Source organism: Mixophyes fleayi, chromosome 2 (assembly GCF_038048845.1).
Source record: "Mixophyes fleayi isolate aMixFle1 chromosome 2, aMixFle1.hap1, whole genome shotgun sequence".
In the NCBI taxonomy this organism is placed as follows: domain Eukaryota; kingdom Metazoa; phylum Chordata; class Amphibia; order Anura; family Limnodynastidae; genus Mixophyes; species Mixophyes fleayi.
The window spans coordinates 34,506,799-34,520,030 of record NC_134403.1 but is presented as its reverse complement, the minus strand read 5'-3'; the positions used below and the strand labels follow the sequence as shown (position 1 = coordinate 34,520,030).

Genomic DNA, 13,232 nt, shown 5'->3' with positions numbered 1-13,232 from the left:
CCGAGTACACACTGGAGGGGGGACAACTCAGTTAAAAAATAGAGCCAGTTTGTACAGGGGCTTCCAAACTGCCTTTTGGAGTTCTACCACGTCACTACCTCTAGTTAATTTAGATTGCAAGGCTTGTAAATATAAATACTTTGAAGATAAAAAAAAGCAGGCTGCACAGACTGTGGAGCTAGAAAGTGAAATTAAATGGACCACGTTACTTTGGTGGCTATCTATGCCCCCCCCCCCCCGCCCTACACTTGTAGTTGAATATAAATAAAGCAGCCTGCATAGACTGTAGAACTAGCAATTCAAATATACAAAGAAATGGACAAAGGCAGTTTGGTATCTGTCTGCATCAGATCCCCTCTCCACTAGGAGTAAAACAGAAAACTTTTCAGCCGTTATATAATCTAGAATATAAATAGAAATTGAGAAATGCAATTTGGTATCTGTCTGCATCATAATCATCAACATCCTCCTCAGCGCCAGCTACATCAATATCCTCCTCCCAGTGCACAACATTCACACCTTCATTAGCCAAATCTGTAACTGGACTGTGGGTGATCCTTCCAGCATATGCAGAGGGCGTGCTGCAAATGCTGGATGGAGTCACCTCTTCCCGTACAGTGATGGGAAGGTCAGGGTTCACAACCAACAACACCCTTGGACTCGCCTTGGGGATTTGTGATGTCATCTGTTTAGAAGGCAGAGTTCTTTGCTGTTTTGTTGTTGTTGCTGACAGCATAACTCTCTTAAATTTTTTGTAGGGGGGGGAGGAGGGCTTTGATCCTTGGGTGAAGTTGGACCACTAGTCATGAACACGGGACAGGGCCTAAGCCGTTCCTTGCCACTACTTGTCGTAATTGGCATATTGCCAACTTTACGTTTCTCCTCAGATGATTTTAAGTTTCTTTTTTTGCTGTTTTTTGAGAACTTGGGCTTTTTGGATTTTACATGCCCTGTACTAGGAGATTGGGCATCGTGCTTGCCAGACGACGTTGATGGCATTTCATCGTCTATGTCATGACTAGTGGCAGCAGCTTCAGCATTAGGAGGAAGTGGGTCTTGATCTTTCCCTACTTTATCCTCCAAATTTTTGCTCTCCATTATATGTAGCACAAGATACTGCAGAATGTGTGAACTTGGTAATATTGCAGTACCAATGGACTTATAATGCTGGATTGGTTTTGCAAATTTGGTTATAATTATTATATATTTTTTTTTTTTTTAATTTTTTATTATTTTTTACTTTTTTTTTATTTTTTAAAAACTTGGGAATAATGGGGAAATAACTATGCCCTTAGAAGCACAGAGCACAGGACACAGCACCACTGGACTGAACAGGACACGGCACAGGACCCAGCAGCACTACGGAACTCAGCAGGACAGAGCACAGGACACAGCACCACTGGACTGATACTGCAGAATGTGTAAACTTTGTAATATTGCAGTACCACTGGACTTTTACTGCTGAATGTGTGAACTTGGTAATATTGCAGTACCAATGGGCTTATACTGCAGGATTGGTTGTGAAAATTTTGTGGTAATTAAAAAATATTAAAGTAGTTTTTGGTATTTTTTAAAAAAACTTTTTTTTATTTTTTTAAACACAGGGGAATATTGGGGAAATAACTATGCCCTTAGAAGCACAGAGCACAGGACACAGCACCACTGGACTGAACAGGACACAGCACAGGACCCAGCAGCACCACTGACCTCAGAAGGACAGAGCACAGCACACAGCACCACTGGACTGATACTGCAGAACACAGCACAGCACAGCACAGCACAGCACAGCACAGCACAGCACAGCACAGCACTAAACAGCACAGCACTAAACAGCACAGAACTAAACAGCACAGAACTAAACAGCACAGAACTAAACAGCACAGAACTAAACAGCACAGAACTAAACAGCACAGAGGACCACCTAACACACCCTCCCTCTACCCTGATCAATGCCCGAGTGAAGATGGCGGCGACTAGCGGGGAATTTATAGGATCCGAGTATCGCGAGATCCGACAACGGGATTATGAGTCAGAGCCTCAGTTTCACTTTTGAATTTGGCGCCAATACCCGGATCTGTCTCGGATCCGACTCGGATCCGCAACGTTCGGGTGGGCTCGGATTTCAGAAATCCGAGCGCGCTCATCCCTAATTAAGACAAATCACATTCTTGTAAAATATTATATTATTAAAGTAATCGTGATCGCTCCAAGTACTTAAAATCAACCAGGAATGACCAGGGCTATGTAATATCAGTTGTGCAAACATTTCGACCAGTTTCTTAATTCATTTTTAACTTTTCCGCTTTTGTTTCCAAAATACAGCTTATACACTTACGAAATTCAGACTATTGCTGTTGTGTAATTGTTTGTCCTTTACGAGCACTATTAATGGATTCGCCAGTTTTAATTACATGTGTAATAATCCCAATTTTGTGCCACCATATATAGATCATCATCATAATTTATTTATATAGCTCCACTAATTCCGCAGCACTGTACAGAGCACTCATTCACATCAGTCCCTGCCCCATTGGAGCTTACAGTCTAAATTCTCTAATACATACAGACACAGACAGACTAGGGTAAATTTTTTTGGCAGCCAATTAACCTATCAGTATGTTTTTGGAGTGTAAGAGGAAACCGGAGCCCCATTGGAAACCCACAAAAACACAGGGAGAACATACAAACTCCACACAGATAAGGTCATGGTCGGGAATTGAACTCATGACCCCAGTGCTGTAAGGCAGAAGTGCTAACCACTTAGCCACCATGCTGCCCTAGATTCTAATTCAGTGTATTGCTTCTTTCAAGTAAAATATGAGCATTTAAATATAATGTGCATGACTAGGATGTAATGATTTAGAAGCACTTAGCCAATTTCTTACACCTGTAGCAGCACTTTAAGGGTTAAATACCCACCTCTAGCTGTAAACTTAGATGATGCATTAACAAAATGATGACAGTGCCTCTACTGGTAGGTTTGGAAATTACAATTGCTGTCGCATTTACTGTATGACCAAACACCACTGCAACAATGGTACTGTACAGTAAATTTATTTTGTGTCATTCAGACTAGTGAGTTTTTCTGCAATAATAATAATAATAATAATAATAATAATATTAATAGTAATAATAAAGCACATTACATATATTTATTTTTTCTCTCTTTATTTTTAGTTTGTCGCTCATCCCAACTGTCAGCAGCAACTTCTTTCAATCTGGTATGAAAATCTATCAGGCTTAAGGCAACAGACCACAGCAGTAAAATTTCTGGTGGTTTTGGCAGTTGCCGTTGGGTTGCCATTTCTTGCTATGGTTTACTGGATTGCGCCCTGCAGCAAGGTAGGTAAATAAATACATCATACTCTGGATATATATATATATATTAACTCTCAGCAGCAGGTAGCACGGTGAGCAGAGACTGCCCAATGCAACAGTGAATGTAACACACTGCCATCTAGTGGTTGGAGATATCATTTCTTTCTTTATATAATTTGTAGTGGGGAATACGAGTGGTGTTGAGCCAAAATAAAGGAGTAAACCCTACTTGCCAACTTTTCCTCGTTGGCTTCAGGGAGATCCTGGGGGAGGTGTGGGGCGGGGCTTGTCGAATCACATCATTTTGGCCACGCCCCTTAAATGATTGTCACAATTTTGGCAAATTGCAGCAGGGGTGGGGCTAAGATGACGCAATATTTGCATCATTAAGCCCAGCCCGCGCCACTTATCTATTGGGGTGAGAACCGGGAGGTTGCCCTGCTCTTCCGGGAGCTTGAGAGGTCTCCCAGAAATGCAGGAGTCTCCCAAACATTTCGGGGAGAGTAGGCAACTATGCGTTAAAGAAAATCAGCTAATGAATCTCTAGAGACTGAAGTGTCTTTTGCATTTCTGTCTCCATTACTGAAGTCATGTTGTCCTACCTGTCAGTCTTTGATTAAATCTTGGTCTCCATGAAAATGGGCGCGTCCATAGGCATCAATACATGGACATAGGACACAATTTCTGAACTGTGCCACAGATGGCGAAGCCAACCACGTCTTGTACTGGCTCAGCATCAGGGAGAATGCCAGACTCTTCAGGAAGTGAGGGAGATCACCCCTATTTCAGGGAGTCTCCCTGACATTCAGGGAGAGTTGGCAAGTATGGCGTAAACACCAGCATAAGGCTCTTTCACCACTTTTTCTTATTTAATAAAATGTTACCAGGGTATTCAGCAGACCCCTTGCTTTTATAATGTTAGTGAAAATTTTAGTCCTAGTAATTGTATAATTTAACATGTAATCTTAATAGGAAACAGATGTACCTTGATTACAGTTGATGAAAAAAACCATTGTATTTGCTTTAATTTGCCTGTCAATTTCACAAGTATAAGTAGTTTTTCCCGTCTGTATATCCTGAATACCAGGGTGACCAGCGAGGTTGCCATGGCGATTACATTACTGTGGGCAAGATGGAAGTCTGCCATTCTAAGAGAGCCCTGTATCATTTCTGCTTAGTTGTTGATCGGCTGCTTCAGTTTATGCAATATCTTGTCTTTTACAGCTTGGTAAAATAATGCGTGGACCTTTCATGAAGTTTGTAGCTCATGCGGCCTCATTTACTATTTTCCTTGGTCTGCTAGTGATGAACGCAGCCGACAGGTTCGAAGGCACCAAAATCCTTCCTAACGAGAGCATCACAGATCATGCAAAACAGCTCTTTAGAATGAAAACATCCTGCTTCTCCTGGATGGAGTTACTCATTATTTCCTGGGTAATAGGTAAAGATTTTTCATTTGCAAGTGCTCCGTTCCTCGGTTATTTATGTGCCTGCAAGCACCATGATCTAGTGGCATGAACAGTCCGAGTGGCCAAACCTTAATTATTGTATTTCCTTGTGAACGCCAGAGGTCTTTCATTCTCTGCTTTTTAATATAATATTTGCAGTATTGTGCAACTTTTCCCTTTTTTTTAACAATTTTACTGTACTAACCTCTGTCGCCAATTTTAGAATACAGTGGGCTAGATTTACAGATTCTAGCTGTCATTTTGTAGAATGTACTAAATAAATGAAAGCTAGAATCTGATTGGTTGCTATAGGCAACATCCCCACTTTTTCAAACCCGCAGCTTAGTAAATCTAGCCCAATGTGTCTGCTTCTTTTACAAACTAATCATAATTTGTGTACAGCAGACACACGATTTGTATATAGTATGACGTTTAGTTTCTTACTTTACTTACCTTCAGAAACGTTATTGAAACTGTCTCTTAAATGTATTTGGAAATTCACATTTCATAAACTCAAACAAGGATATTTACAATATATTCTAAATCATGCACAGGGGCATAGAATCTAACATGTCTCATGATGGACCAGTCCGCCTATCAGGTAAGGGTTAGTGAAGCTTTACAAACAATATTTTAATGAATTTTTTTTTATATATATATATATATATATATATATATATATATATATTGGCTGTCTACAGTAATCCTCACTGCTTATGATCTATAGAGCTGTAAGTATATATGTTAAAGAGAACATGTTGTGATATAGATTGCAGTGCACCTAGGACTACGGAGGGAGTGTGATGACTTACTCAACAGTAAATTGCTCCTGGGAATTATATTCACGTTTTAGCAATTAAGTAAATGCCCATCGGTTAATTAAAAATGAACTGTTAATCTTTATTACTATACAGAGCAAATTGCACCATTAGTTTTTTAGAACTGAAGTACAGTATTGTTATTGTGCATCAAATATGAAGGGTTCATGGAGCAATTGCCCACTTGGGGAGCATGGTGACACAGTGGTCAGCATTGCTACCTTTTAGCTCTGGGTCATGACTTCGATTCCAACCACGGCCTTATCTGTGTGGAGTTTGTATGTTCTCCCCGTGTTTGCGTGGGTTTCCTTCAGGTGCTCAGTTTTCCTCCCGCAATCCAAACAATACTGGAAGGGGAATTGGCTTCTGACAAAGTTACCCTAGTGACTGTTTAGTAGGGAATATAGATTGTAACTGGGGCAGGGACTGATGTGAATGGTTAAATGTTCTGTCTGTAAAGCTCTGCGTTATATGTAGGGGCTATATAAATAGCTGTCAATAAACAAATAAAATTTGTCAACAGCATTCCTCCCAACAATTGTGTTTGTGGCATCAGGACAAGGGGCGTGGTCACGTCACGATGAGGGCGTGGCCACGTCACGTTGAGGGCATTGCCACGTCATGATGGGGAGCATAGCCACATCCCCGGGAGCAAGCTTGGCTCTTTGGCGCTCTCCTCCCCTCCAGGCACCTCTTGTGCCGTGCGCGTGGCACCCATTCACCGCTGCTCTGCCATGCATGAATGAAACATACCTCCCAAATACCTCACCCATGGGATAAAGCTGTCCCGATTGGGATGGCGGCACAGAGCCCTCAAATTGGGACTGTCCCACAAATGTCGGGATGGTGGGAGGTATCCAACAGGATGTGCCTAGCCATTGCGTTGTCTGAGTTGACATGACTCCCCCCTTCTTCCCTTAACCTTCCCCCATAGGCTGCAATATCATTGCCATGTTGGGCAGCTGCCCCAAAATTGGAGCAGGTCCTGCTGGAAAGCAAGAGCAATGTTGATAATAGTCCAGTGGAAATCCATAGGATCATTGGTAAATGTGGTCAGAAGATGGCCGCTGTCGGCCTGTGTGTGGGTGTGGTCATTTTACCACCTCGTTAGGAGGCCCAAGTGTGGGGAGCTTTATAAAAACTGTAACTGAGTTCATTGTCAGTGGTAACGGTGTCAGTTTAATCAGGGTTTCTTTTCCTTCTCTTCACCCTCCCTTCCCCCGTTGATCAGAATGATGTGATTGTATTGTTAAAAATAATTTTTATTGCCCCCAAAACCTGTTGCCTGAAACAGCTGCCTCCTTCGCCTCACAATAGGCACACCCTTTATGTAAACAGATTATCCTACAATGGTCAGCAGTGTCCAGTTAGAAATGTGGGTGTGACGGCCTTTGGGTAGCGTTGGTTCTAGCCTCCGTATCACCCTGTTCATCCCTTAAACCCACTTATGAGTAAAGTCAGAGACGGAACTAGCGACCTGTGGGCCCCGGTGCAGTGAGGAGGGAACCGGGGCCCACAGCTCACTAGTTACTCAAACATTGGGCCACATTATCTCCATGGGCCCCGGGGCACCTCACCTGCTTCACCAATGGGGGTTCCACTTCTGAATAAAGAGGAAACCTATTTCTGGAGGAGGGAAACCCATAATACATATTTTATTTTGTTCTCTGATATTCATCAGCTCTGTCTCTGATTAGGTTCTCTGTAACACTAGCCCTTGTTAAATTGAATTGGATTTTAAATAACAATGTGCTTTTATTATGGCTCATTTTCTGTAAAGAGAAGGAAGATGAATTCATACACTAAGACGCACAACTGGTTATTAGAGTCTGTGCGGCATGAATACTAATCGGCATTGAAAAATGAAAATTCAGATGAATGCATTCTGCGAGGAAACACGTACATCATTGTTTGTAAATGTAGTAAAAGAACAAAAGACAAATACTAGCAAACTGTAATACAGATTGTCCTGGTGGTTAATTTACTTATTTCATGAATGGTTTAACCTTTCTGTGTTTTTCACTAAAGAGTTTATATAAATTAGAGATTTGTTTATATGGATAGGACACATCTAAGTTTTTTCATTGCACTGGATACGATTATATCCAAAGCGCAGTTTCATTTCATACCCAAGATCAATGAAAATCAACAGCTCTTACTGGATGATGTAAAGTCATTAGTGAAGAGTGCAAAAGGTGGCAGATGTAGGATGGTGTATACAAACCAAAAAGTTAAAACCATCTGAAGGCATAAACAAAACCTTTAAGGACACGTTGTCATTGGGTAAAAATGCTGGTTTAACTTCCAAAATAACACCGCCAACAGCTCATTTTTAGCACGTGGATTCGGCGTGGCATTCCTGGACCAGGTTACTGAAGTTAACACTGTCAGTATTTCTGGTTCCCAAATGTCATTTTTTGCTTTCACACTTCCCACTATTCTGGCAATTGATACAGTGATCTCATGTTGGCATGTGTGATACATTAATCATTTTCTATAGGACTAAGGCAATTACAGAGCTGTAAATGACGCACACAAAATGATTTGTGTCTGTTTTAAAGCGATGGTATGTGTAAGCAAATTTATTAAGTGTAGGGAATTGTTTGACGAACTCTTTTAGCCTTAGTTTTCATAAGATAAAACAACCCAGCCACATATACATAAAGATAATCATCGCAAACATATATAACAATTGTGCAGTATATGTAAGACGGCTCCTTGAAATCTTGAAAGCCACTTTTTCCTTTAAACATGCAATGGGAGTTTTACATCACCCCCTGGTGGCCAAAAGTGCTACTGCAGCAGCTATGTGTTTTTTTTTGTTTGTTTTTTAAACCATCAAAATCAGTACTTTTTTGGTTAGGCGGACTTACCACCTAAACTCCCCATATCCACTCCAGCCCCACTAAAAATGTTCATGTACAAAAGCTTCGTTCCGGAGAAGTGTATTTGATCTGTATAGTTATGTTTTCTGTAGTTACTGAAATACAGAGTGGCATATTTACCACCTATATAAAATGCTGTCCATGTAAATCAGACTAGCATGCCACGCGTTCTCTAACCATTGATAGTTATTACAGTTTGGTTAATTTCCTGGGTAGATTTTCCTATGTGCTGTTTTAGCCAGAACATAAGTTAGACGCTAGAGCACTTTTATGATAAGAATATCAACAAACCCCTGTTCCTCACACACCTCCATTATTTCCTCATCTTGGGTAATTTGATTGAATTGTGTTTAATGGTGCTGACAATTTACTAACAATATACAGAAAAAAGGTTTTACTACCGCACCAACTCTAGAGCCATATCCCAGTGTCAATAATTGTATCTCTTAGGGTAATTTTTTCTTTCCCTTTTATAATTAAGTACATAGAAATTGTGTATTAGTCTGTAACTGGGGTGCAACCTACAACTAAAGTAACTTAGTGATTGAAGAGAGAAAGAGCAGTAGTTGGTTGAAACTGGGTGCACTATGGATCTGTATCTTCATAATTGTATTAAGACCATCACCTTAAAACATAACTTTCATTAGATATGATTAAAAGCAGGGTGTTTATTCACAACCAATAGGCCAGTGTGACATCATCATCATCATCATCTATTTATATAGCGCCACTAATTCCGCAGCGCTGTACAGAGAACTCAGTCACATCAGTCCCTGCCCCATTGGAGCTTACAATCTAAATTCCATAATATAGACACACACACACACACACACACACACACACATGGACTTGGGTCAATTTTGATAGCAGCCAATTAACCTACCCAGTATGTTTTTGGAGTGTGGGAGGAAACCAGAGCACCCGGAGGAAACCCAAGCAAACACAGGGAGAATATACAAACTCCACACAGATAAGGCCATGGCCGGGAATTGAACTCATGACTCCAGTGCTGTGAGGCAGAAGTGCTAACCACTAGGCCACTGTGCTGCACATTGACATGCACATTGTGGAATTAACGTATTGAAGGAAATTCCGATATGGATATTATCTCCTCATACTGTGTTATACGAACTGTTTCATTCATTATTTACACAACCTTTGTCATGTGATTGCCATTAAGAGTTATATTAGCGCATCAGAAATAACATTGCGCTTATTAATCCGTTACAGTTTACTATATATGACAATTGTGCCCTAATGTGCATATTGCAAATTTGTATTGTGTTTTTAATAGGAACATTGTTGCTTTAATATGAATATGTATTCAATATTTAAAGCAGGTTCTTTTTATACTAATTGTTTTATCAAACGGTGTACACAGTGGGATTTAGAATAATAATTGTATTGATTATAGCTGGATTTATAGTAATAATATTTTGGTACACAATATTGGAAGGTGGACTTGATATGTGGTTTTCAGACATACTGAAAATTGTGATTGGTGTACACCATACTAGGGTTAGCGCTGGTTGTTCTGTATATTTGAGTCCCCACCACGACTGCTGGGAGACTACTCCGCGGATCTATCTTGCTTTCTGTAAAACTCCTAATGTTACCACTCAGTCTTCTTCCCTCCAATTTCAAAGTGTGTCCCCTGGTTCTAGACCTTGTCTTAGTGAGCGCTACCACTCTGTGCGCCGCCAGCCGCTGGTTACTATGGACGCTTCACATGACCACACTGCAGAGAATCGCCTCTGCTCCTAGGGAGCTTTTTCATTGGCTGCTTTCACCTGTTGTGATTCCTGCAAGATAGTTGTAGTTTCCTTCTACTGTGACTCTGTTTAGCTGCCAAATTCTTGGTTCTGGTTCTGACATTGTCTGGATACTGACCATTCCTTGGATTGCCGCTTGCCCTAACATTTTACTTGGACTTAGATCATCCCCTTGAATGCCACTTGCCCTGACCTTTTTGCTTGGAGTTAGACCACTCCCTAGATTGCCACTTGCCCTGACCTGTTGTTTGCACTTAGACCATTCCCTGGATAACCATCTGTCATGACCTTTTGCTTGGATATTGCCGCCAGCTCATTTGTAAATCAAGATACCTTTACATAGACATCGTACTTAAAACTCCAGCAATTTGTCCAGTCTCTCCAATGAAACCCACATTTAAAAAAAAAACCATTTCTTGTGCTGATTTTCGAGCACTTTTGCAAATCATTACTTGATACATTGCAGGATTTGTATGGACCTCACCATTGCAATCTGCTGGTTTGAAAACAATGCAGTTTGACGTGTGGTTCTCACTGATAAATTGCATGTTTTGAAAAGTGCACGAAAAGCTCATTTATTCTGTGTCCTGCTTTCAGAGTCGTGCGCCCCACATGCATCATTTTACAATTTGATGTATTAAATTTCGTATTTCACACTTTAGTCCATTTTTCTATTGTACTTATATCACTATGCATTTATTTTAAGCCATCTGGGATATCAACCCTATTTCAAATCTTTGTATTTGCAGATCTCGCTTTTTCCTACTCTCATGGCATGACTGGGAATAATTATGTCCTGGACGTGGTTATCATTGTGCCATAACTCAGTAATGGCAACGAGATCTAAACTATACCTTCATGTCATTAAATTCAGTTCAGGGAGCTTATATGCTAAACTGCAAACATTTGTACACACAGTTCCACTTCTCTGTATCCTGCCAGTATTACCGTCCAGTACACTTTGCATTATATTCAGGGGGCAAAGAAGTCTACAATTTTTTCAGCCACCTCCCTTTGATTAGTTTAAATAACCACAGATAAAACGCCTGAGCTTCCAATTAAGAACCTAGCACAGAGATGTAAGGAATCTCTTCTGAACAATGTCTTATGCTTCCAAATAAAGATGCTTGCAAATTCAACCATATTGATGATTATGAACATGTTCCCGATATAATGGCTGCCCCCGATTCAAATTTGTGGCTTGAAATTTATGGCTAACATTCGCCATTCGCAGTTTGTGCTTCATGTTCCTCGTACACCATTAAAAACAGTTTGCCATGCGGGAGTCCCACATCTTGTCTCAGCCCCCCTTCCCCCTCCTACGCCTCCCCCCACCTTATTACACTACAGAAATAGACCATGCACTCTGATATACCACTTAATGGTTTGGGATTTAATTTGTTGATACAGTTCAGACCATATAATGGAACGTGTAATTTATCTGCCTTCTTTGTTACCCTTTTTTGTACGTTCTTTTGTGTAAGGACCTGGGCTGCCAAAACAGCCCCCCCCCTCCTCCATTGTACATATTGTCACCTATTTTGGCCTACTTTGGCTCTCTACTTTGTATGTATACATTGTGTGTTGGTACTTTATAAATAAAGTTATATATATAAAAAAAAACAGTTTGCCATGGAGCTCTCTAGTGGATTGCCACAATAAGGACATCTGATCATCTCTTGGTGGCGAGTTTTCTCATTCACGCAGCTGCATAGGCTAATCCAGTGGTTCCCAAACTTTTGCAGTTCGCGGCACCCTTAGAGTCTCCATAATTTTTTCAAGGCACCCCTCCAAAATAATTACAGAGCAGTCCCGTTTTATAAGTAGTTTGGTCAAAAAAAAGTAATAAGTATTTAGGTCAGGACAGAAATATTTATTTTGTTGCATGCAAACATAAAACACATAAATCCAAGGGAGAGAATATTTTTATAGATTTTTTTCAATTATATTTCTGTCAAAGAATAAATTACAGCTAACTCACTCTGTGCTCCCTTTATCTCCACCTCTCACTCTGTGCCCTCCATCTCCATTCATCTCACTCTGTGCCCTCCATCTCCATTCATCACACTCTGTGCCCTCCATCTCCATTCATCTCACTCTGTGCCCTCCATCTCCATTCATCTCACTCTGTACCCTCCATCTCCATTCATCACACTCTGTGCCCTACATCTCCATTCATCACACTCTGTGCCCTACATCTCCATTCATCTCACTCTGTGCCCCCTTTATCTCCACCTCTCACTCTGTGCCCTCCATCTCCATTCATCACACTCTGTGCCCTCCATCTCCATTCATCACACTCTGTGCCCTCCATCTCCATTCATCTCACTCTGTGTCCTCCATCTCCATTCATCACACTCTGTGCCCTCCATCTCCATTCATCTCACTCTGTGCCCTCCATCTCCATTCATCACACTCTGTGCCCTCCATCTCCATTCATCTCACTCTGTGCCCTCCATCTCCATTCATCACACTCTGTGCCCTCCATCTCCATTCATCACACTCTGTGCCCTCCATCTCCATTCATCACACTCTGTGCCCTCCATCTCCATTCATCACACTCTGTACCCTCCATCTCCATTCATCACACTCTGTGCCCTACATCTCCATTCATCACACTCTGTGCCCTACATCTCCATTCATCTCACTCTGTGCCCCCTTTATCTCCACCTCTCACTCTGTGCCCTCCATCTCCATTCATCTCACTCTGTGCCCTCCATCTCCATTCATCACACTCTGTGCCCTCCATCTCCATTCATCTCACTCTGTGCCCTCCATCTCCATTCATCTCACTCTGTTCCCTCCATCTCCATTCATCACACTCTGTGCCCTCCATCTCCATTCATCACACGATGTGCCCTCCATCTCCATTCATCACACTCTGTGCCCTCCATCTCTATTCATCACACTCTGTGCCCTCCATCTCCATTCATCACTCTGTGCCCTCCATCTCTATTCATCACACTCTGTGCCCTCCATCTCCATTCATCA

General features: G+C 41.3%; 1 protein-coding gene across 1 annotated transcript in view; it reads left to right on the top strand.

The window, feature by feature from the left end:
• Positions 1-13,232, top strand: part of TRPC6 (transient receptor potential cation channel subfamily C member 6) — a 128,949-nt gene that overhangs the window by 82,616 nt on the left and 33,101 nt on the right. The window contains exons 4-5 of the mRNA XM_075198778.1: positions 3,178-3,342; positions 4,543-4,759. Coding sequence (XP_075054879.1) covers positions 3,178-3,342; positions 4,543-4,759 — 382 coding nt within the window. The remainder of the gene's footprint in view (positions 1-3,177; positions 3,343-4,542; positions 4,760-13,232) is intronic.